General features: G+C 41.4%; 1 protein-coding gene across 1 annotated transcript in view; it reads right to left on the bottom strand.

Moving 5' to 3' along the window:
- Positions 1–9,137: 9,137 nt before the first annotated feature.
- Positions 9,138–24,438, bottom strand: part of LOC102384331 (acyl-CoA synthetase short-chain family member 3, mitochondrial-like) — a 54,483-nt gene continuing 39,182 nt past the window's right edge. Inside the window, exons 4-8 of the mRNA XM_014527441.2 lie at positions 20,258–20,339; positions 19,140–19,262; positions 13,550–13,649; positions 13,278–13,453; positions 9,138–13,009 (exon numbers count right to left, since the gene is read on the bottom strand). Coding sequence (XP_014382927.2) covers positions 12,944–13,009; positions 13,278–13,453; positions 13,550–13,649; positions 19,140–19,262; positions 20,258–20,339 — 547 coding nt within the window. The 3' untranslated portion in view covers positions 9,138–12,943. The remainder of the gene's footprint in view (positions 13,010–13,277; positions 13,454–13,549; positions 13,650–19,139; positions 19,263–20,257; positions 20,340–24,438) is intronic.

Raw genomic sequence — 24,438 nt, forward strand, 5'->3', positions numbered from 1 at the left:
AATGGCTGTGTACTCTCCTCTAAAAGGAGTCTCCAAGTCCCTTCTGCAGACAAGCTGGAGCACCTTTCTCAACAATTAGGAAAATGAAGGAAAACATTAAATACTTGTGAATGTGACAGCACTTCAAAACTACAGATCCATTCTGAGCCTGCCATATTCTGATCAAATTCCACAGGCTCATTTCTACATTGTCAAGCATTATGTGGTTTCATCATATTATCTAACTCATTCCTAGGGTCCATAAAGACAAAAAGATATGACTTCACTATAGATTATTTGCAGACAAGGTTCTTTGGGTGAATCTGATATTTTTTTATTAGACCAACTTAAATAGTTGGAAAACAGTTATTAAGCAAACTTTCAGGTTCAAAAACCCTTTGTCAGGCTAAGGAAGTTTCAGCAGTTGGTGTGTGCTCTTCCTGGATGGAATGAAAAGTAAAGAAGCCAGAGGCTGGGCTGGTATGCATACAAGACAGGTAGTCAGTGAAAATGTAGATTGAGGAGTCAATGGGTGAGACACAGGCTGGGGAGGAGGGGAGGGGGAAGAGAGAGAAGGGGGATGAATAGTGGAGAGATACCTGGAGAGTCAGATGTCAGGCAGGTTATAAATCCAATGTCTATATTTAGTCCATGATTTTTAGTATCCAGAAGGTTGATGAAGTGGAGTTCATAGGCTCGTCTCTGGGAACTGTTTTGTAAGTTTCCTTTAAGGATCAGGACTCTCACCCACTGACTCCTCAATCTATATCTTCACTGACTACCTGTCTTGCATGCATACCAGCCCAGCCTCTGGCTTCTTTACTTTTCATTCCATCCAGGAAGAGCACACACCAACTGCTGAAACTTCCTTAGCCTGACAAAGGGTTTTTGAACCCAAAAGCTTGCTTAATAATTGTTTTCCAACTATTTAAGTTGGTCTAGTAAAAGATAACAGATTCACCCAAAGAACCTTGTCTGCCATATCCTTAGAACAACACGGCTACAACCTACACCCCTATAGATTATTTGACATTTGTTTGGAGAAAGTCCTTCTTACTATTCTTGATGATAATTATAATACATTTGTTATAGGACAGCACTTGTGTGCAGAGAGGTCAGTGCCCCCTTTTTAGCACTGATTAGTTTTTTGCAAAGGACCTTTCATGTTTCACAAACTCCTAACACTGGCATAAATACAAAACAGTGGAACAGTATAATTTTATTAAATGTTATATTAGCAAAACAATTGTCATTAAACAATTATTTTTGGCTGATGGCCCATTGTATAACTAACTCATTAAAAACCTAGATGAGTCCTCAAGGACACCTGCTGTACCAGTGCCTTGCTCATCAAAGACAACAGTCCTGTACAAAAAATACTGAAGCTCGTAGATGCATTGGCACCAGTGCTCCAGCACAATTTTCCAGCTCCCAGCAGGTATTCTCAGCTGACTGACAAAAAGACCAAGGACAAGTGGCTGAGATGTTTTTCCAGATCTCCCTGGAGCAACCCTGTGGTGCCAGTTTCCACTCCAGTGTAAAAATCTCTAGTCCTAGCTTCATCTGGTTGTACAACAACTCTGCCTCACTCCCCAGCAGCATCTCCCCAGGCATCCATCATGTATTCCATGCTACTCTTGGAATGGATATTCTCAACCCTGGTCAAGCCTGATAAAGCTCCTCCTGTGATCCCTCCACTCCCACCATCACCATATCTAGTTGTGTCCACAGCCTTGGTATCAGTTCTAGAGCCAGTCACAATGACACTGGTTATAGGTGTTGGCTTGTCAGAGTCCTCATGCTGAGCATGATGCTACATATATATTTGTCCACGGCAATGGCTGAAAAGCCACAGTGTTGTCGTGGTTTTCCAAAGTGGTTTCCTTGTTTCTGGCCCAGTAGCCTTAGGCTTCCTAACTTCACCTTCCAACATGGTCTTACTGGTATTGTGTTTTACACCTTAGCCCTGTCCTTGGGGATACATTTAGCCATTCCATTTAGTGCACATTATCTTCAACATCCCAAACTGTTGCAGGTCAGATGCTATTCATTTCCTAGATGTGGAGGATTTTCCAAATCCTAGTTAAAGGCTGGCTATGCTGTAGGAGCATATTCCCTTCTTCATTTTTCCTTCCTGGAGGGCACCATTGTTCTTTCACTCTTCCAACAAACAGATGATTTCAGGGCCACTCATTAATTTGCTGTTGCAAATAAAATGCAGTTTTTGGTTGCTTAACAAACTCATTAGATATAAGACAAAAAGGCATTGCTTAGGCCTCAGCGGGATTGTTGTGTCCAACTCTGGGTACCATGTTGAAATAACAATGCAGAGAAACTGGAGCAGACATGAGCAATAGAGGTGATAAATGGTCTGGAAAAGAAGTTGCATGGGGAAAAGTTGAAGGAACTAGATTTGTTGAGTTTAAAGAGATGCAGATTAAGGGGAAATATGACAGCAGTTTTCAAATATTTGAAAGGCTCCTGTAAAGAAGAAATACTGTTCTCCCTTGCCTAAAGAGGGCAGGACAGGTGGAAATGGTGTTAAACTAAAGGAAAACAAATTTAAACAAGATCTCAGGAAGAATTTCCTAAGTAGAAGATTAGTAGGACAATGGACCTAATTGCCTAGAGTCATTTTGGAATCTTCTTCATTAGTTTGTAAGAAGACACTAGATAGATATCTACCTGACATGTTATAGGAATAGTGAATCACAAATTTGGGGACCAGATGACACTCAGGATCCTTTTCAACCCTATGTTTATTTGACCTGATGCATCATGTTGCCCAAATCCTTCACATTTGGCACCAACTGCTAGAAGGGGGGACAAAAAATATCAAGCTCCTGCATATTTTATGTTTGTCTCCCATCCTTCTCCTTGGATGATTATGCTGTCAATGAGAAGACTGGGCCATTTTGCTAGACTATGAAAGGAACTGAAACATTTGGACCTGATCATGATAAAAAGTGTACCCTTTTGCTAACCTCCACCAATTTAGAACACTGAATTTTACCTAATTCTCCTTGTCAGATTAGATTAGTATTAAAACCAGTGAAGTGCTATACAATTTTAAAGACTCCAGAGCTGCTCTGTGCGCCCTGGAAGACTAGTCCCTGGATCCTACAGGGAAGCTGCAGTATCAGCCATCTTCCACCCACAGTCATACTCCATAGTCTTCCTATCAATAATCACCCAAATTATATTAATGGTTACATAACCAGAAGCATTCCTTCACTTCACTCTCTGCTTGAGAGCACACATTAGGCAGCAGTCAAGATAGTAAGAGATACTTGCACTCCCATTCAGTGGCTTGCTCCCCTTACCCTCCCTTCAAAAACTGCCCAGCTCATTAGCAATATGGACAGGCTCACATTACAGTAATACCAGTAGGTTTGAATACAACACATGATGTACCATACTATTCAGTTCGCCATCACTTCACATCCCTTCTCCCCTTTTCTGGGACCCTTTTTACAGGATTCTCCAACGGGGGCCTGATGCTTGCTCTTGTGGAGAGGAAAAGTCTTCAGGAAAAAAAAAAGAGTCTTACAGATGGGGGGGTTTACAGTAATTACTTGTTGGTTCATAAGGGGATGGCATTCTATCTTGGTCTTAAGGGAGCTCAGTTTTCATGATCAAATTCAAAGTAGTTATGTAGGTAGCTATTATACTATCCCTGCAGGAGGCAAACTAGTTTTCATCTCTAAATTTATCTCCACATTGTCATCAAACCCTCACAGAAAAAAAACATATCTAATGTGTGGTGTGTCAAAACAGGAGCATTATGGGTTTGCAGTCCTCTCATTTGACCTCTTGATGATTCCCTAAAGACTTCACCAAGGTTCTCCTGGTGGTTACCCCACATCTGAGACATTTAGATGACTGGCTGGTAAGAAGGACTTTCTCAAAACAAGTGTCAAAGAGCTGAGGCTCTCTTACACTTTGGGATTGTTAGTAAATAGACAAAGGCCAAGTACGATCCCTGTGCAAGGGCTTGATTCACAGGAGTCGTCACCTTGGACTCCACAATGGTAAATCTACCTTCTGCAGAGTCATTTCCAGTCCCTTCAAGAGCTAATCTTCTTGGTTGACACCTACCATAGTGTCAATAAAAACCTCTGGCTTCCTGGCAAAATTAATTCCTGCTTTCTTGTGACATTGCATGCCAGACTTCACTTCAAATACAAGGAGTCCAGCCCGCAAATGAGCTGGGGAAACACCCTACAAATGGGAGCAATGATTTCCCCCAGGTCTTCCCCTTTCTCATTTGGTAGAATTGCCCAGGCAGCATGTGCAAAGCCTTTTCAACTCACCTGCTGCTATGACAGCTGCCTCTCTGTTAGGCTGGAGAGCCTACTTTGCCATATTCCAGGTCCAAAGTACTTGAATGCTGGAGGAAATGATATTTCATACCAATATGTTGGAGCTCTCGCAGTACGGACACTCACCAAGCTTTCTTTCACTGCATTCAAGGGGATTGAGGGGATTCAAACCAACAACTCGCATTTCCACAAGGTCAGGGTCTGTCCCATGCATCTGTTCATACTAACCTTTTTCTGCACAGTGACACAATTTCAGTGGGAAAGAGGGTGGTATGGCAAGAGTAAGGGCACTCACCTGGGTGGAAGGACTCCTGGGCCACATCCAGACAGGTGCTGTCATGTGGCATGTGCCATGTGGCTCCGTTGACACATCTGTGGCACCAAATATCACGCATTCAGCTGTTCTCCACAATGATATCCAGGGGTCAAAAAAAACGTGTGCAAAAAAAAAAAAGGAGAGCAGCATACATGGGGGCAGCATGTGCCACTCAAAACTGGAGCATGGCTGGCCTGAGCCACACTGTGGCTGCTGGTCCAGTTCCAAGTGGTAGGACTGCTGCTGCTGCAGCCCGGGGAGGCCCCCAGGACCCCAGGTAAGGCTAATGGGGCCAGAACAGTGCTAGCCCCAGCCTCCTCTACTCTACCCAGGGTAATTTGCCATGCACCAGAGCACGCGTGGCACAGACATTCCCCAGGGACAACTAGTGGTGACACAAGGTGCATTGCTGCTAGTTGTCCCCGGGGAACAAAACATCCACGCACATCGACACAACCCTGGATTCTAGTCTCTATTCTAAAGGCTGTTTATGCATTTTATCCCAAAACTATTTTACACACAAGAGAGAGAGAGAGATCTGATAGCAGGGGACAAAAGCTAGAATTCTGCACTTCTAAGTTCTCTAATGACTTGGCTACAGAGTCTTGTGCCATCTCTGGCACAAATCCTGAATTCTTCGCCAGGGTGGCCAGCTTCAGCATGAAAGCTAAAGAACGTCACTCCACTCTTCCACTCTTCCTCTAGGGAACTTTCCTGGGAGCTAGGGAATAGGGATTTGAATCCCCTGAGATGACTTTACAAAAGGTGAGGATTGTCACCTCAATATTTCAAAACAAAACAGCTCAGTTCTTTGAAAATATAGTTGTAGGTGCCCATTGTCAAGAGAATTCTGGTTTCCGAGTCCCAAGATGATGGAGGTGCTTTCCGGTCACACTGTATCAGGTACCTACATTCCTGAGAGAAGTGGGATTTCAGATACACCCTTGTGCTCAAGAGTTTCATGCCAACTATCTCTAGATGAGCTCTCTTCTTGGTGCACTGGTTGTTTTAGATCTCATTCTGCTTCATTCACTGTATATGAAATCTAATTCAGGGCTGCAGATTCCATCTGGGGCCTGGTGCTTGAATGTTTATATCCATTAAAGGATTTATCTGCTCACATAAAGCACTCAAAGCCAGATGATGATGATGTTTTTCAATACAAAGCTCAGAAATATCTAGTTTAGCTCTCCAGTATGAAAAGATACAAATCCAATTGCCAATCTGACCAAATTCCCTTTCTAAAGATCTTTAAGTTCAAGGAGGTCTGGGAAAATAGAAAAAAGACTGCATGCAGTTGCAGGAGCTGTACATATAATGGTACAAGACAGCCCCACCCCAAAGAGCTGGAAATAGATAAGAAAGAGAAAGAACAGTATTACTTCTGTTTTTCTGGTGGGGGAAAATGGAGTGGGAATTGCCAGATGGATGGATCCAGGAAATCAGCCCTGGGCCCCTGAATTATTGTTCACAAGGTTTTACTCACAAGGCTTTTCTTTTTCCCTCTCATGAATTTTTGCATGACACTTTAGAAACATTATTTAACAAATACTCCATAAAAACATAAAATACTTTTAAACATCCTTTACTTTTATTACACCAGAAAGCAATTGACATTCAAATCTTGAATGTTCCTCCAGTTCACAATGATAAAATACCTGCATATCTAATACCACACAAAGACAGTCTTATTTGAACAAAGAAAAGGCAAAATCTTGCTTATAATAGTGAATTGTGCATAACCAGAAAAGTATTCAGAACCTGATTAGTTAGCATTTTGTATGAACTTTGCACAAATATAGGAAACAAGATAAAGGGAAAAACAGAGAATAAGGCTCTTGGCTTCTACCTACAGCTGCTACATCCATTGTAGAATCCTCTAGTTTTAAAGTCAGCGCCAGTAATTTAAGTTTTGAGCACGTGTGCAACTCCAAGCTTACACACTTTGGAGAAGGAAAGCTCCAGTAGCTCTTTCTTCCCTCTGCATTAGGCAGATCACTTGATTTAATGTTTGTTAATGAAATGAAGGCAGACAACACTAGAGTTTTCCATAGAACATCTGTGTCTTCCTTCCAAAGCTATAAATGTTCATAATGTTATTTAATGTCTTGGTAACTACAACAGAACATCTACAGAGCAACAAAATGGTAACTGGATAACCAAACTGGAAAAAAATAAGCATCAGATTCTGCAAGCAGTAGTGCAGATGAGTAATTTTACTACTCAGATGAAAGACATCACTCACATGAGCTACAGTGTGCGACTGTGTACCCTAACTCAGCTCATGAAGGAAAAATCAAACCTGGTGCAATAAACTTAGCCATCACTTAAGTTTCATTTCACCCTATTCTGATGTCTTAACACAAGAGGATAGCCCTGTAGCTTGGCCCTGCCTATATTGGCTGACTTTTCCCAAAATGACTACCACAGCAGGATGACTATTTTATTATATGAATATCTGGTCAAACGTTAAATATAGTATAGACTCAAACAGCTTAAATTACTATGGGATATGTGACTCTGCTCATTCTATGTAACAAATATAGTGGTTTGTTGCATTGTATTTGGTGCCAAGCTCATTAATGCATTATTTGGTTCAAGACTGTCTGCAGAAGATGAAACTCTGAGGAAAATCCATACTGTAAGCTTCCCATGCCCAGCAGGACCACCCTCAAACATGCGTGCAGCATAGGCAATAGGGCTGTGTGAAATGGCTATGTCTCATTTCGATTTCAGAGTCAGCCATTTCAGAGGACAGTGATTTGTTTCAGTGTTTTGGATCACTGCTCTGTTTCAATTTGGCCGTATCTGTTGCGGAGTTTCAATGCTGTTTCAGATATTCGGATTGGCTGGAAAGAGGTAGGCACAGCCAGGTGGCTGCAGGTAGTCCCGAAGCTCCTCCAGCTGTGCCTTCCTCTCCCCGGGCAAGGGGAACCACGGGAGAAGCTCCCATGGCTGCCCTGCCTGGCCCCATCCCCCACCCGGCCCCAACCTAGTCCTGGCACTCAAAAAAAAAAAAAAAAGCCCCGTACTTACCGGCTGCAGGAGTGGCGACTGGGGCCTCTAGACACTCATGGCAGAGCCCCCTTGCACAGTGCGGGGCAGTGGGGATTGCCCCCCTTGCCTAGCACCCACACAGCAGTTGTCGCATGGCACAGGTCCAGCACTGCTAAGCCGGGCAGGGAATGTGGCCAGGCTGGGTAGCCATGGGGGCTTCTCCTGCATGTCCCCCAGCTGTGCTCAGTGCAGGCTGCACCAAGCAGACTGGGGTGCTGGCACTGCCCCAGCTGGCAGCAGCAGCCTGCTGTCATCCTGCACGCAGAGTTGGGGGCCCACACCCACAGGGAGGGCTGCGGGTCTGTGCCAGACTCCTCCCAGAGGGCACGGGCCCCCGGATCTGCGCGCAGGATGACAGCAGGCTGTAATCCCTCCCCCAGAGCACTCAGGGACCTCAGGGACAGCTCACGGATACTGGCCAGCTACAGATGTCAACAGCAGAGCACTCTTTCTGCCCCTCTTCCCCCTCCCTCTTGTTAGTTTCTGTTTCCCTGCAAGCCCAGCTATGAAACATCTGAAACATTTCCAAAACATTTTGGATAGTTTCATTTAATTTTGGAGATGTTTTGGAGCCTTCCTTTTCATTTCAGATTTGGTGTTTTGGGTGCCAAAATGGGCCAAAACACCTCTGAAGCAAAACAGCTGCCGAAATTTCACACAGCCCTAATAGGCAATGACCCTCTCCCCACCAACTGGAAACAGTATAAGCTACCTCTAAGCAGTGCAGAGAGCAAACTAATTACAAGGGATCCTGGTTTTCTCTGATAAAAAACTGCAAATTCTCTGATAAAAAAACCCAAATCTATTATTAAAATTAAAGGCCCTCCACAGCCCCCCTGGTGCTGCTAGTGTCCCTCACTCCCCCCTACAGTCTCCCCAGCCCTCCTGGTACCCCTCTTTCATGTGTGCATCTATGCATGTATACATGTGTATGCACCCGTGTGCACATCTATGGGTGTGCATGTGTGTATGCATCTGTACGTGCATGTGTGTGTGCATGCATGTGTGGACACTGGACACACTCCCACTGGGAGCTGCCTGGGGCTAGGGGAGCAGGGAGGGGTAGGGGGAAGATGCAGAGTGGACCCTGGGCTGACTGCATGTGGACTGTGAGTTGTGCTATTGGCTCTTAAGGGAAGCCACATATGGAGGAGCCAAGCTCGGTCCCCGATAGCACCACTTGGGTTCCATGTGCAGTGGGCCTGGCACTTGGGCAGGGAGGCTGCAAAACCCATGCTCCCAGCTGGCTGCAAACCTCCCAGCTCTGGCTGCAAAACCCCCCAGCTCCCAGCAGGCTGCAAACCTCCCCCAACTCCTGCAAACCCCCCAGCTCCCAGCAGCTGCAAGCCTCCTCCCTGGCTGCAAAATCGCCCCCCAGCTGGCTGCAAACCCCCCCAGCTCCCAGCCCACTGCAAACCTCCCAGCTGGCTGCAAACCCCATCCCCCTTGGCCGCAAAACCCCCCACCTCCTGAAAATCCCCCAGGTGGCTGCAAACCCCCCCAGCTCCCAGCCAGCTGCAAACCTCCCCACTCTCTCAACCCCCAGTCAGCTTCTGCCCCAGCCCTGCCTGGCAACCCCCCAGGCCACTGCAAGCCCCACTTACCACTTCACAGGCTCCAGAAGGAAATATAGTCTGACCCAAGACTTGACTAAAAGCCTCAGGCCCCACCCATCCTCCTCTCCCTCCCCTTCTGGGCAGGGTTGGGGCTTCCACCCTTTTTGCAATCAGCTCTTGCAGGCTGGAACTCAGCCAGCCTGCAAGAGCTCTTTGCAAAAGTGAGAAATCCACAGGTTACTCTGTTAAAAGGGGAAATCCATGTTTTCTCTGATAAAAATGGAAAATCCATGGTTTTCTCCATTTTTCCGTAGGAAATGGAAAACCCAGATCCCTGCTAATTACCACTGCCAAGTGACGATGCCAGTTAGCTTACCTGCACTGCCCTAGAACTACATAGTCTGGTTACACTGCTCCTGTTTAGGAGGTGGGGAATAATACACACAGTGCTGCACGGTGTATTTGAGGGTGCCATGACAACATGGCCTATGGCTCCAGCCCTAAAAAGTGCTCATAGCCCAGCAGGGCACTTGAATGGGAATCACCCTAATTATTCTTCACTACTTCCAATCCCTTATAGCCTGCCAGTTATTTTATTTGGCCATGAAAATTAACAGTTGTGTTAAATGCATGTGTCAATAGTTCTGGCATCTGATACCTTTACTCTGTAGGTGATACCAGCCTTTCTGGATGGTTGCCTTTGAGAAGATATTGTCATTGAAAAAAAACAATGGGTGCTCTCATTACTGTATATAAATATTCTTTAAATCTAATAGTATTCTTTTTGAGTGTGGAGATCAGGAAAGTGACTGGAGACACTAATATATAGTGACTCCCTTGTTTTGCTTTCTAAAAACCTTTTCCCCTGATGTTCTGTATATTTTTTATCTAAAAAGAATAATAAATTATTAAATGCATCATGCAGTGAAAAGATACTACCTGACAGTAAAGCAGCAAATTACAGTGGTATGGAATCCGTCTGGTGATATGCTGAGCATCTTTAACACTTAAGGATCTCCCAAAAGCATAAAGTCACTCAAGCAAACTCTCAGCACTCTGGAACACCTTGCAGGAATGGGCTCTCTGATAGCTGCAGGATTAACTCTTTGGTCATATAAGGTCACAGTGAAGTTGAAGGATGTGGTTACATGGCAACAGTACAGACAGATACTAACTGGTTATCCCTTTCATAAGAATGACATAAATTAAGGAAGTCAGCAAATTCAGAGTGTAAGCAGATGGTCCATCTTTAACACAAGTTTCCACATCATAGTTTTTCATTCAACACTATTACAATTAACAATAAATCAAGGGTCAGTCATAAACAGAGTTTCATATACTTTAAGGCCAGAAGCCTAAGTCTGACCTCCTGTATAACACAAACCAAGAAAGCCACCCAAGTCAAATCAAAGAAATCACTGCACAAAGCTTCTGTATGAGCTATAGCTGCAATATTTAGGAAGACGTATGGTCTTAAAAGGCTTTGAGTTTTTTCCTCTCTCAACTGTAAAATAACCTTAAAGTAAGAAATGGACAAATGAGTATCTTCCACCACAAACATTTTGGTCAAAGAGCTGCAATTCCAGAAGCAAGAAAAAAGAACAACTTTGAATAAAAGCCCATGCTGATTCAGTAGCAAAGTGAAGGCACCAGTTAAATATAATTCCATATAATGGTGGAAAGAGGAAACAAAAAGCAACTGATCTAATTCAAAAGTTGTACAACATAAATTGGTAAAGGAACCTAAAGACATAGAAAACAACTATGACTTACAGGGCTAAAGACACTAAAAAGGGACATTTCAAGTTTATTAGAAAAAAGAAATCCAGTAATTTTATATCCCTATTAATGGCAGGGCTGTTAATATTATTAATGATGCACAGAAGGGAAGAATGGTCAAAAATATTTCTATTGTGTGTTTGCAAAAAGCAGAACAATATGTTTGTACACCCTGGAGATGATAAAAGTACTTTCTATTCTCTTAGTAATAAATTCACTACAGATATTTTTATATCAACCTAACCTGGTACCCAAGAGCCTTTAAAGAGCTAACTGATGAAATCACTGGACCACTGATGTAAACTCTCAATCAATCTTGGAATACTGTGGAGTTCTAGAAAACTAAAACAGTACTAAACGTACCAAGAGTGAAAATCAGGCTGATTAATTGTCAGTCCTTCACAAAACAGTGAAAAGGTGATATGAAATTCAATTGATGAAGAACAAAAGCACAGAAATATAATTAATGTCAATTATAATGATTTTATGGAAAAATAATAGGTCCTGCCAAACAAACTTGATTTTATTCTTTGATAAGATGGCAAGTTTGGTTAATAAAGGTAGCAGCTTAGTTGTAACAGCATGATGTAAGATAACTGACTTAGTGCATGACATGGTGATTAAAAAATTGGCACTACATAAAATCAATGAAGCACAGGTTAACAGTTAACTAGGATGAGAACCAGCTATTTGGTAGATTTAAAAAAATAGTTGTTAATGGTGCACCCTCTAAAAAGTGGTGATCCTAACAAAATTCAGCAGAGGTAAAAAACTAATTTGGATACAATTCTACAAGTTGTATCCATTATCTGGAAATCCAGTATTTGAAATCATTTCTGATAAAAATCTGGGGAAGACACAAGGAGCAGCAGAAGATTAAATAGTGAGGAGAAAAGGGCAGCCATACATAATGATTTGCAGCACCTGGTAAACTGGTAAACCATTTTGAACAAAATATATTTTAACATAGCCGAATGCAAAGCTAACTGGAAAGCAGTCTCTGAAAAGAATCTAGGTGTTATAGTGGACAAATGCCACAAAATGACCTTTCAGTTGGATGGCATGGAAAGAGAGTAATTGTGGAAGGAGGAGTAATTGGGGGTGATTTTACCTCTGCATACAGCATTAGTGAGATGGATACTAGAATACTGTGACAGTTCTTTCATCCATATTTTAAATAGGGTATTGAGAAACTGGAAAGGGAACTGGAAAACTTTATTGGGAGCTGGAGAAAATGCCTATCAGTGAGGCTTATGAAGCTTATGCGTTTAAGCTTATCAAAAAAGAAGATTGAGAGGGGAGTTGAGTACAGTGTATAAGAGCCTTCACTGAGAAAAATACCATTTGAAAGTGCTCTTTAATCTACAAGAGAAAGCCACAAAAATAGCTGAAATCAGACCATTTAAATTGAAAATAAGGAAGAAATTCTTAACAGCAAGGGTGATTTTGTGTTGCAACACACAACCAAGTTAAGTGGTGGATTCTCCATCTCTTGATATTTTTAAATGCAAGTGATTTAGGAAGCCTTTCCAAAGATATGCCTTAAGCAAATACAAATTACAAGTGATGGGGCACCAGGCAACATTCAAGAGCCTGTGATTAAAGAGGTCAGATTACAGGATCTAATATCCTTTCTTGCCTTAAAATATATGAATCCATGGACCTTCCTTCCAAGATGCTGTTAAAACTCTTTGCCATTGCATAGTTAAACATCTCAACATCCAGTAAAATAAAAATTACAATGTCCTTCCTATACACTCAGTATATTTTGCTGTCCATGATAAAGAATACAGTAACAGCTTTATAGTAAAAAAAATAGCCACAGATTATTTCAGATTTTTAAATATCTTGCATTGCTGAACAGAAACTCTATAAATTCAGTTCATTAGGAGGTTTGTTAGTACAATATACTATAAGATGGACAACAGTTACTTTTATTTGTTCTTCAGCACTTCTTCTATATGTTTAAATGCATGAGGATCCTCAATGGTTGGTGTTATCTGTAAGAAAAGAGTGTACACAAATATATGATAGCAGATTACCAAACTGCATAGTAGAGGTGTTCGTTCAAAAACACCTCAACTACAGAGGTGTAATCAGGAACAAAAATATTCAGGACTTGGCCATGATGATTGTGAAAGCAAAATTATATGGAAAGCAAAACAACAACATGAAGCAGCAATACCAGTTAATTGAAGCAAACAGCAAAACAATTTAAGAATCAAAAGATGTGGCCAGTTCATTAGATAAAGAGCCCCTCTAATTTACCTGATATGGGTTGCCATTGACAAGGGCAGAAAGAGCAGAACGTGGTATCTTGCCAGAACGTGTCTTTGGTATCTGTTTCACGAACACTGCCTTTTGGAAGGCTGCCACAGGACCAAGGTTCTGTCGAACACATTTAACAATCCCTTCCAAAACTTTCTCTTCTTCTATCTTTACATCTGGTGAGAAATTGCAAAAGCTTTTACTACTAAGCAATATTATACAATCTCACTGACACCAGATGTGAGAGTCAATAAAGAGAAATGAACTCTCACCATTTCTCAATACACACAGTGCTAATGGAACGTGACCTTTCAAAGCATCCTCCAGGCCCACAACTGCGCAGTCAGTCACAGCACCATGGGAAAGGATAATCTGAGAGAGGCGATAGAAATCTGAATCAATCATTGAAGTGAAAAAAAACCAAGTAAACATTTCCATGAAAAAAACAGCATGTCGACATGAAGAACAAACTTAGTACTCAATTGTATGGCATAATGATTTTCATTACATTTGTACAGAAGATATAAGGAGGGAAAAAGGAGAACAAACCTGAGAAAAATATTCCTCACGGGTTGATTTTAAAAAGTCAGATTAAAAAAAAAAAATTGTCAATTTTAGGAGTTTATAGCAAGATCCCAAGAGTAGTACAATACATACAATATCTCCTGTAAAAACATATATTAAAGCAAAGCCCCTGCCTTGAAAGGCCTGCATGAAACAACATGATTCAATATTGTAAGAATTCACTACTTGCACCTGAAACCACTTCAAAAGGAAACTAAAAGGAATATATATAAATTTGTACATTTCATCTCAACTTGCCTAGGTAGGAGAAGAAATGGAGAGGAAACTCTGATCTGAAACTGAGGTTTCAGTTTGTTGGAACAAGAAAAATACCACTTCATCCAGACTTCTAAAATAGAAAGCAGAGGCACTGAGCCTATGGTTCTCTGCTGTTCTTTCCCTACTAAGGATCCAGGTGACCACAGTGATTATATACACTAAAGCAGTCGTTCCCAAACTCGGACAGATTGTGCACCGCCAATTTAAAACAATGCAGCCTTAAGAACCACCCAGAATTTTTTCAGTTCAACCTTAAGTACCATGAGCAAATTTTTGTCATATAAAGTAATTATAATAAATCTGTTAATGCATACCACTGACAGGCTGTCTGCATACCACTGGTGCTACGTGTACCACAGATTGGGAACTACTGCGCTAAAGGACAGGGATCCTTAGAATTCTCCTTTAAGAATTTGGGTCTACTGATGTCATGTGTACAGCTAATAATTAAACCTTCCCTGTAAAAATTACAATAGTGATACTATACACTAACACTTTCATCATTACTGGCAGATAAAAAGTACAAAACATGTCTCACCAGGAATGAGCTTTGCCATGGCCATTATTTACAAACAGTAAAGCAGCAAAACTGGAGGGATATATGGGTTAATATGGGTCAATACTTTCCTAAAGTAACAGCCTGTTACAGAAGCAAAACATTATTCCTATATCAATGACAGAAGATAATCCCAATCCAATGATAAATACCTCAGGTCACAAGCCAACAGTCACAAAGCATGACTAGCATCCCACACAAACCCACTGCACATTACTTTCCATAGTTTATCTTCACTTTACATTATTTTAGCATCGCACATTCACAGGATGCCAAAATATATCTAACTGGCAGCGATTCACAAGCATAGTTTTCCATAAGCGGCCCATCATCAATATAAAAATCCTGTTAGTAACGGAAATTAGTCTTCTGTATTAATGGAAAAACTGGGTGCACTGTTGTTACTGTCAAGGTTCAATGTTAAAAAAGCCTTAAGCCACTTCCACGCAACCAAGATATCACGTAACTTTTTAAAATTACATTATGTTTATCTGTTAAGCTTTGCCACCTGCCTCCTCCCCAGTTCTACCAAAGTTCCAGACTTCGTCCACCTTGTCAGCTTCCCTCATAAATCATTCAGTGCCATCTTCTATTTATCTCCATATGCACAGTTATACCTCTATGTGCTTGTTTGCAAGTCTCCTACACTGTCCACATATAGGTTTTTAACTTCCCGAACTAGGTGTCTGTGTTAATGGTCAATAGATCCTTACCTCTCATGTTTTCAGAAGCAAGGATACCCAGGGAAGTGGAGGGAAGGCCAGCTGGGGCAAGGTCTCTGTTTTGGCTGTGCAAATGAGTACCCAGATGTGCAGATGTCTTTCACCTGTTATGTAGAAATACTGCACTTATGTTGGCTACTTATGCACGCAAGTCTACAGGAGGGGAAAGTCCCTTGGACACTTGGAGAGAAGAGAGGAAAGCTGAGGAGAAGCTAGAAGAGAAAGCCTAAAAAAGCAGAAAGCAAAGAGTTGTTTTTGCTACCAGAAACAAAGGGAAGGCTCAGGGGAACTTCTCCTCGCTGGGCAGAGAAGAAGTTCTGCTAGATTTCCAATGTCAGCCACAGATCCACAGTGAGAGGCTCATCATTCTACACACAACAAAATTCAGAGTTCACCACCCTTAGCCCAAAGCATTATGGTGTACATAGTCAGTTTTACATTATGAAAGCCTTACAAAAGAGGTTTCCCATGCATACATCCTGTGCTTAGAAGGATTTTTAATATATAGCTCTATCCAAATGGTTATATCCAGATTGCAGCACATGAGAAACAAATGCTGTAGCACAGCCCCCAAATGCCTGTGACACGTGAGCACAAAATTCTGTGGAAGTGCTACATATCCGCACAAAATATGCACCACATAAATACACCAGAGATTTGTTTGCTCTATGCTACAAAACACTATCATTTAAGTAAACTCTTGTAGCAAAGCAATAGCACTGGGTCTGTAAAAACTATTAAAAAACAGTCACTGTTATTTCACATGCCAGGCACTATTGACTGCAAAACAAATGTGTGCCTTAAAATTATATTTACACAGTAGATAGACTTGTCATAGGATTTCCATTCAAGGAGAACTTTGACCACTATTTAATGGCACCTACAGGAGGTTCCTTTGCCCTCTCATTCAGAGCGTTATGTGATACTTTTTTGCTTCATACATCAGGCACATTAAAAGAGAGGCACTGTATGTTGTTAAAGAAAGGGTAAAATCTTAATCAATTAAGTCCTTCTGGATCAGGAAAGTGTAAGAACATCAAAATGGTAAAGAAGATATAAATATTGGTGCACCCACAGCAAACATAACACTCAGGCTCCCTCTACATGTGCAGGTAAAGGCGCAATGGGATCTAATGTGCAATTCACATAATCGTGCCTCCTGCCATGCCACAAGTGTATAGCAGGAGGTGCAATTGTCGGATCACGCATTAGATGCCATTATGCCAATCTAAACTATCATAAAATAAATAGCAAGATTGATAATAGAAATGGTGCATGCCACTGAAAAGCTATACCACTAGAATATAAGAAACCAAAAATAAAAGAGAAGGTTTTTATAGAATGGCAGCACTGCACTGGGATTAATTCCTACTCTCTGCTACAGCAGCAGCCAGTATCCATGCATAGGCAGGGAACTACTCAAGCTGAATCTCTTTTAATATCCTTTGCCTTAGTGAGAGGCAAACAGTTTGAAATGCACACACAGAGAATAAGCCAGAAGCTACAATTATGAGAGGTATGTAACAACCATTCAGCGAGCAACAGAGAAAGCTGTAACTTCTACAGCATCCCCATAAAGACAGGGTGCTGAGGAGACTTTTGGACACCTTGGTACAATTACCTAATCTTACTGAAACACAAGAAGATTGAGATTTGTGGTAAAAAAGCTAAAGAAAGGCTTGTTAAACTATGTGTAACTATAAATGTAAATGGAGATAAATATGCATGTTCAACAAGGTGACTACCATTTAATTAAAGGGAGATTCACTGAACCTCTTAATTCTGTATTTACTGATTTTACTGAAGAGTTCATTGTGTTGTTGTTAATGTTTTCTCATTTAAATAGCAGTTTGCCCTGCACACATTAAGTAGCGTCTAGTTTTTCAGTTTTGTTCAAAGGTTGAACTGAGAAGCTGTAAGAAATTTTCTTAGGATTAAACATTTATTGTTTTCTGGGGAACAAAACTGCATCACAGTAGGGGAGAAGACAGAAAAAATAAAGACTGTGATCATGGAAAAGGAGAGGGCTCACATGGCACATAGAGATGAAGTGGTACAATGCTAAATGTTGGGCAAGTTACATCACTACCCATTACATCAGCTTCAGATCCAGAGTGAAAAAATAAAGAACAATACCCGATTCATGCACTTAATGATACAGATGTAAAGACCAGGAGTCACCTTCTGTGCTGTGCCTCTTCTGGAAGCTCTACAATGCGCAGTGCAGCGCCTTGTAGGAACAACCAACCCAACTATGAAGGAGTATGCATAGGGTCATGCATTAACATGGCTATACTTCTTCCAATACTCAAACTAACTTGTCGAGAGCTGTTGAGGAATGACACAGAGTAAGGTAAAGCTGATGGCATTTCCATTCTGTATTACTCAAAGGTTTCCCTTTTAAGGCATACAATTAGAGTAATCTATAGGGTCTATGGTAGCTTTTGTGCAACCAAAAAATCTTGTGAGACCACAGAATGTCCAGACATCTAAATTTTACTCTTTAAATTCTAAAATGTGAAACATACAGGTCAATTTATATATCACAAGAATAGTATTACAAACAAATTAAAAATGAGTTCCTGAATTACTTGACTACTAAATTAAGAGCCTGGAAAAATACACTGTTCTCTAACAGCAAACATACCAAATACCAAACAAAAAGCTGACTTGTCATATCTTGAGGGAAATCCAGAATTGGCAATTACAGTAGGTCTGGACAGGGCAGTAAACAAGGAAATGAATTTCAAATGCTTTTATAAAAAGTACTGTTGGTAACTTTCAGTGTTACATACATATTACTTCAGTGAATTGGGACATATGGGTGAGGTCTTCAGAAGAATTTATTTTTGGCTTACCTCTGCTTCAAGTGAAGCCAATGATAAAACACTTGACAAACTGAATTTTACCAATAGTATCAGTAGTGGTGGAATTGTCCAAACACCGTTTTTTTAAAAATCCACCCTGGATCTATTTCTGTTCTTCAAATAGCTTATTTTATAAAGCACCTAGTCCGATAACTATATATTTTTTGATGAAGCAAAGTACACTTCAGAATCAGGTACACTTCAGAAAAAGAAAAACCAACATGCAAGACAGATGTTAGATTTGTAGTGCTACAAACCCCTTCATTGTGCTACAAAAAACAGATATTCAAGCACCCCCATACTGGTATAAAAATGTGCAAACGTTACAGAAATACTGCCCATACTACAGCAGTGTTCCTTTTTGAAACAGGAGCGTCTCTGCAGCACTGCTTTTGTAGCACCGCACGTAACTTCTGTAAAATTGCATGTAGCAACGAGAGGAGAGCTGCAGGCTCCATGAAAGCCCACCACAGAAATATCCTTCTGCAGTTCTGACCACCAGAGGAGCAATAGCATTCCTTGCTGCCCTTCTTGCCAATGAATTGAGCAGCAGCTGTGAAAGATGTTCTCCCACCTTAACTCACTTGCAGGGAGTCAAGGGACTATCCATGATTGGGCTCAATAACAAGCTTCCCTGGAGGGAAGATGTGGGGGGGTAGGAGGAGAGACAGAGAGAGAGAGAAGCCCCACTTCAACCTCCTGGATGAGGAGCACACCTTAGTGGTAACTTTGCAGTGCTCCAGCCAGGGGCTATTTTTGTATAAATTAACACATAGTCAAGGCCCAAATATATTTTTGTGATTGTCTCTCTTTTCTAAGTATAACTATCTTTATTCTCCTGCTTGCCTATTTTTACTGGCAAGTTTGTGCTTACCTCCTCAATTGCTCCTGCCGAAATTCTATGACCTGCAATATTGATCACATCATCAACTCGAGACAGCACATATAAATAGCCTTCCTCATCCATGTAACCTGCATCCATGGTATCATAGTAACCCTGAAAATAGAACCACAAGGAATAACCTGGGATTAAGACTAGGAATACAAGTGTTCTACAAACAAAATTAAGACTGATTTGGTGAAGTAGAAGAAAAAAAGTCTACATTCCTCCTATCTAAAGCTTATGCATTATATTATGTATATTCACAGTAAACTAAAACATGCTGAATCACATTGACTCTAAAGAATATCAGCTCTGTCTTTTCCTTCCTTTCTTTTTTTACACTATTATTTTATTCTGAAATACTTTATTCAAAATTCTTTTTTCACAATATAGCTTGTTCATGCTCCCCAAGTGAGTTTCATGACTTTTGTGAGGTTAGTATAAGAGAAAGTAGCAGGGCTCCATGTCCAGGCTTCCCGTACACTATTCAGTTTTCAGTTCTGGTCTTACGTAAGGTAGCTCTTCTGAATCCAATAGAAATAGATTCTTACAACGAGGAGAGGGGCAGCAAAATTAACCTCTGATCCTAATGATAGTCTTGTTGTTTATATCTGGAATATCATGTTCTGGAAGCATAATAGCAATAGCTTGCCCGTGCACAAAACAACAGCTATTTACTCAGCTATTTCAACTGTCAGACCAATTCTTCTTTTCTTTGACACACACACACAAAAAACCAAACACACATAATTCCATGTAGAAAGGAGATGGGAGAGGTTGGACAGTCCACGCTATGTATTTATCTGATGAGGGCAGCATAATTAATTTCACTGAAGTGCTCACTCCCCTTCCTAGTTGTGACCTCCTGCTCCACACATGCCACCCATGGAAGTCAAACTGATTTTTTTGGATCTCCTTCAAATTAGAACCATTACATGCTAATACTCCATATAAAGAAAGGTTTGACTTTAAATGTTTTTAGCTTTACATATCTGTGCATAGACATATGCATGGATCCATCAAACTCTCTCAAAAAAAGAAGGAATGATATAATCTAAGTTAACTAATATCTTTGCCATAGTTTAAGTAGTTCAATTTGCAATTCTTACTGGAAATTTTTGGAAATATATCTTCTCGGTCATTTCCTGATTTTCCCAAAGACCTGAGAAGGCACCAGGAGGCAAAGGCAACCTGTCATTTAAAAAAAAAAAAGAACACAGTGAAATAGAAAAACAGAAAAAACACGGTGGAGTACATAGTCAGAATCAGAGAACTGAATTCATCTCTCATACTCAAGTAAGTATATATTGATTACTTAACAGCACAATAGGCCTGTTTCATAACACTATAGATTGCTTGCTGACTGAAGAAAGTACAGTTGGATGTTCAGTCATGATGGCTCAGGAAATATGTTTAAAATACTTTTCAAGACCTAAGGAAGAGGACGTTATGCCCAAAGGCATGTTTATCATCTCTCTCAACTATACAGTTGATCCAAAAAAAGCATCAGCAAAAAACCACTTGTGCACTAAGGGAAATCATGTTTAAAAAACTAACGATATCATCATATACTCCTAGAGTTGTATATATTTTTAATCAAGATGCTTTATACAAAACAAGTGTCTGACTTCTGCCTGACTTTTGGTAAAATAATGAAAGATGTGTTATGATTATAGACATTTGTAATCCAGTTTAACATATTGCCTGAAACAAGGCATCTGGCAGAAATTCATACTTGATATGCTATACTGATACAAGTATTTTATTACACATACACACACTTTACATACATATACTCACATCAGATCAGTTTCTCATTTTACATAAATTGTCATATCCCAATTGATTCACCTCATCAAGAACTGGATCATAATGTTTTTCAGGTGTTGCTGTTGTGATAAGGGGAAAAAATTCTTCTAAAATGCATAAATTATTGGAGGAAGAAGGGAACCAGTTACTGCATTAATTAGTGGAGGCAGAAGCTAAAATGCACCAATAGCTGAGTCCTCAGCTTCTGCTCAAAACCCCACCACACACACATTCTGCTCAGCACACACACACATATGAGGGTAGAATAAGATCACAACGCACACACATGTGCTTTGAGCAGAACGTGTGTGTGTGTGTGTGTGTGTGTGTGTTGAACAGAAGTTAAGGACTCGGGTTGGTGCATTTTAGCTTCTCCGAGTGCTACTTTGTCTACTAAGTGTACACAAATTATTTTTGAATATATAACTCCCTCTCCAATAATTTATGCATTTCCATATCCTAACAACAACAACAGAAATAATAATGATGCCTGAGAAACATCGTATAGAATAAAGTATATACACATCTTTCAGTCAAGGGTCTAGCTATGAAGAAGATGGGAGGGGAATATTCCACATGCACGTTTTTCAGATGGGAAAAATTCCTTGGGTTGAAAAGGAGAAATAGTAGTTTCTTCCTCCAAGGTTTTGACTGTCTGTGTGGATAGAATGTTAAAGAAACTGGCTAAATCCTAAAAGCTACAAAGTCAGGAGATGAAATGGAGTTTTATAAAGCTTACCTCTGAAAGGAGCAAGCGAGAGAGAGAAAGAGCGCAAGTGAGCTCACAAGCAAAAAAGACAGCAAGAAGAAGAAAGCACACATACGTCAGATAAAATGTAACGTTGCTTATGCAATGCATGTTCTGCTAAGGCTGTCTGTTCTGGTCAGATGTACTCTTTCTCTGCATACCCTCATTGGTATGCATGTTTAGAGGTATGGGAGATATTTGTGCCTGTTTTAATTGTTTGTAGACAAAGGATGAAAATGGAAAGAGTCAAGTGAATCAAATACTTGTGTCCACAGGCCCTCCCTTCCAAACCTGTGAAGTCTGTAGGCACGTAAACCTTGCAAAAGGCAAGTTATGTAAGGGGTCAGTACTCAGTGATCTGTGCAGAGATTTGCAATGGGGTGGCCTTCAGTTCTAGCACAAATGTGGCACATGGGAGAAGGAAAAGAGATTCTAGACTGGAGTTGTGGCAGAATGCCATCTGTGTCTCTCCCCAAACTCTGCTATCAGGTGGATGCCTAATTTGTCAATTTGACCATGGTCACTGCAGAGGCCAGACCCCCTGGCCCTATTGGCTTCAGGCAACCCTGAGTTGTAACCTGAGCTGGATACATTCCAGATGAAAGGGGAAACCTGCTCCCTCTGCCTACATGACTGGCCTCACACAGCTGGGTGGGGGCCTATTGTTCTAAGCAATGTCATCATGACTGGAAGGGGCTAAAGACCCTGCTAGTCTACCTGGCAACCAGTGATGCATTTCAAATAGGTTGGCTAGCAGCCAACAGATGCTGGCCTTTGCTGGATCAGGTAAATGAAGTCATAAGGTCTATATAAGTTAAGGACTGCCCACGAGGCGAAGCAGCAGCCATGATAAGAACTCTGAGAAGCTGGACCATCAAAAACTCGCTCTTTTTCTTGAAACTCATGGTCAATGAATTGCTTGCCTCCAGAGGGAATCTCCACCTGCCTCTGGATGATACTTGTCAGTAAGCTACTTGGGATCTAACTAGATATATAGCTTGCAGTAACTCAGATGCATGATCAAAGGCTGCCATGTCACTCTTTGCTCTAAGGTATTTCACTGATATTGCTCTACCATGTACCAAAAACAGCTGTGCCGGGCTCGACAGCTCCAGAATCAGCTCCGTGCTGGTGGCGACTGCATGGGCACCTTGGGGTGGGCTGCACTGCCCTGCTGTCTGCCCCGAGGTGTGTGCGCCATCACCGCCAGCACGGAGCTGATGCCAGAGCTGTAGAGCCCGGTGCAGCTGTCTGCAGCCTGCCCGCTGCTTGCTGCAGCTGCCCAGAGCCCAGACTGGCTACAAACAGCTGCTCCAGGCTCCAGAGCCTAGTCACCAGCTCTGTGCTGGTAGCAGGGGAGAGACCGGGGTTGCGCTGCCTCAGGCCCATCCCCCACCACCTGCTCCGACGCATGGGTGCATGCACCAGTACGGAGCTGATGCCAGGGCTACAGAGCCCGGCGCAGCTATTTGGAGTCTCCTAGCTGCAGCCGGCCCTGACTCTGGGTAGCTGCTGCCAGGCACAGAGCCCAGGTTGCTCCCAGCAGGCAGCTGGGATGCTGCAAGCCCTGCTGGGAGCAGCCCGGGCTCCAGCAGCTACCCAGAGCTGGGGCTGGCCGTGGTGTGCTGAGCAAAATGGCCTCACATGCCATGCTCGGCACGTGTGCCAGGGGTTGTCGACCCCTGCTCTAGATCAACCTGTTCCAGTGGCCAAATACAATCATTTGGTGCCTAAATTAATTTAATGCCTGTATTTTAGACAGCAAAGATTCCATAAAGCCATAACTTACATGGCAGAAGCGTTCTCATCTGGACAAAGTTGTGCCTGACTCGAACCTAAGTTCCAATGCAATCAAAAATGGACCAGGGTGGTACCTAACTTCTCGGTATGTCTTTGGTGGACCCAGTCTGTTAAACCCACTGAGAGCACACTGACACCAATGAATGCAACGCAAAATGCATTAGGAATGTTCGCTGTTACTTAAACATATGGGTGCTGGTGATCATGGTTTAAATCATCTCAGGCTGCGGAGGGCCTAGAACCCAATTCCTTGGTGAACTCTTTTACCAAAAAGCTATAATAGCAAAATCAAATGCCACTACCACCATGCCTTTCTCACTAGGCACCTTCTATTGGAAGAGAACTTAAATCTTTGAAACCTTGATGTATGGAGGCATGTAAAACTAGCACTAACAGCTCAAAATGCAATGTGTAACAAGGCCCTAAGATGCCTAAAGGGTGCTTAAAACTAGTTTACATCTTAATATGTGGACATTCCAGGAGTTGAGCCATCCCTGAGCCACTTAAAATGAATGTGTAACAAAACCCAAAGATGCTCTGAAACTCATTGATTACTAATTAATAAACACAGAAAATGGGGGAAGAAGGAACAGAAGGAGGATAGAAAACACACCAGTTATAATTTTCTTGATTTCTCAACTCTTTAAATGTAAAGAAAATATGAAGTACTACAATTGTTACTTATGTCTTTAAAAACTCTTGCATTTTGAATGGTCAGTAGCTAAGACATAAGTAAATTCTCTGGTCTAAGGTGTTATGTATTATTCACGTAATGTTATTTCCAATTAAGAAATCAGTTTCTTGATAGTATATATGATACTTGGTTATAGATTTTTTCCCAATTTTAATTTTCAAAGACAGTACAAAACAGCAAATGTTCTTATTCCAGAAATACTATGGGTTATTCTATTTAATCATTAAAATGAAAACTCT

Source organism: Alligator sinensis, unplaced genomic scaffold (assembly GCF_000455745.1).
Source record: "Alligator sinensis unplaced genomic scaffold, ASM45574v1 scaffold1726_1, whole genome shotgun sequence".
Taxonomy (NCBI): Eukaryota; Metazoa; Chordata; order Crocodylia; family Alligatoridae; genus Alligator; species Alligator sinensis.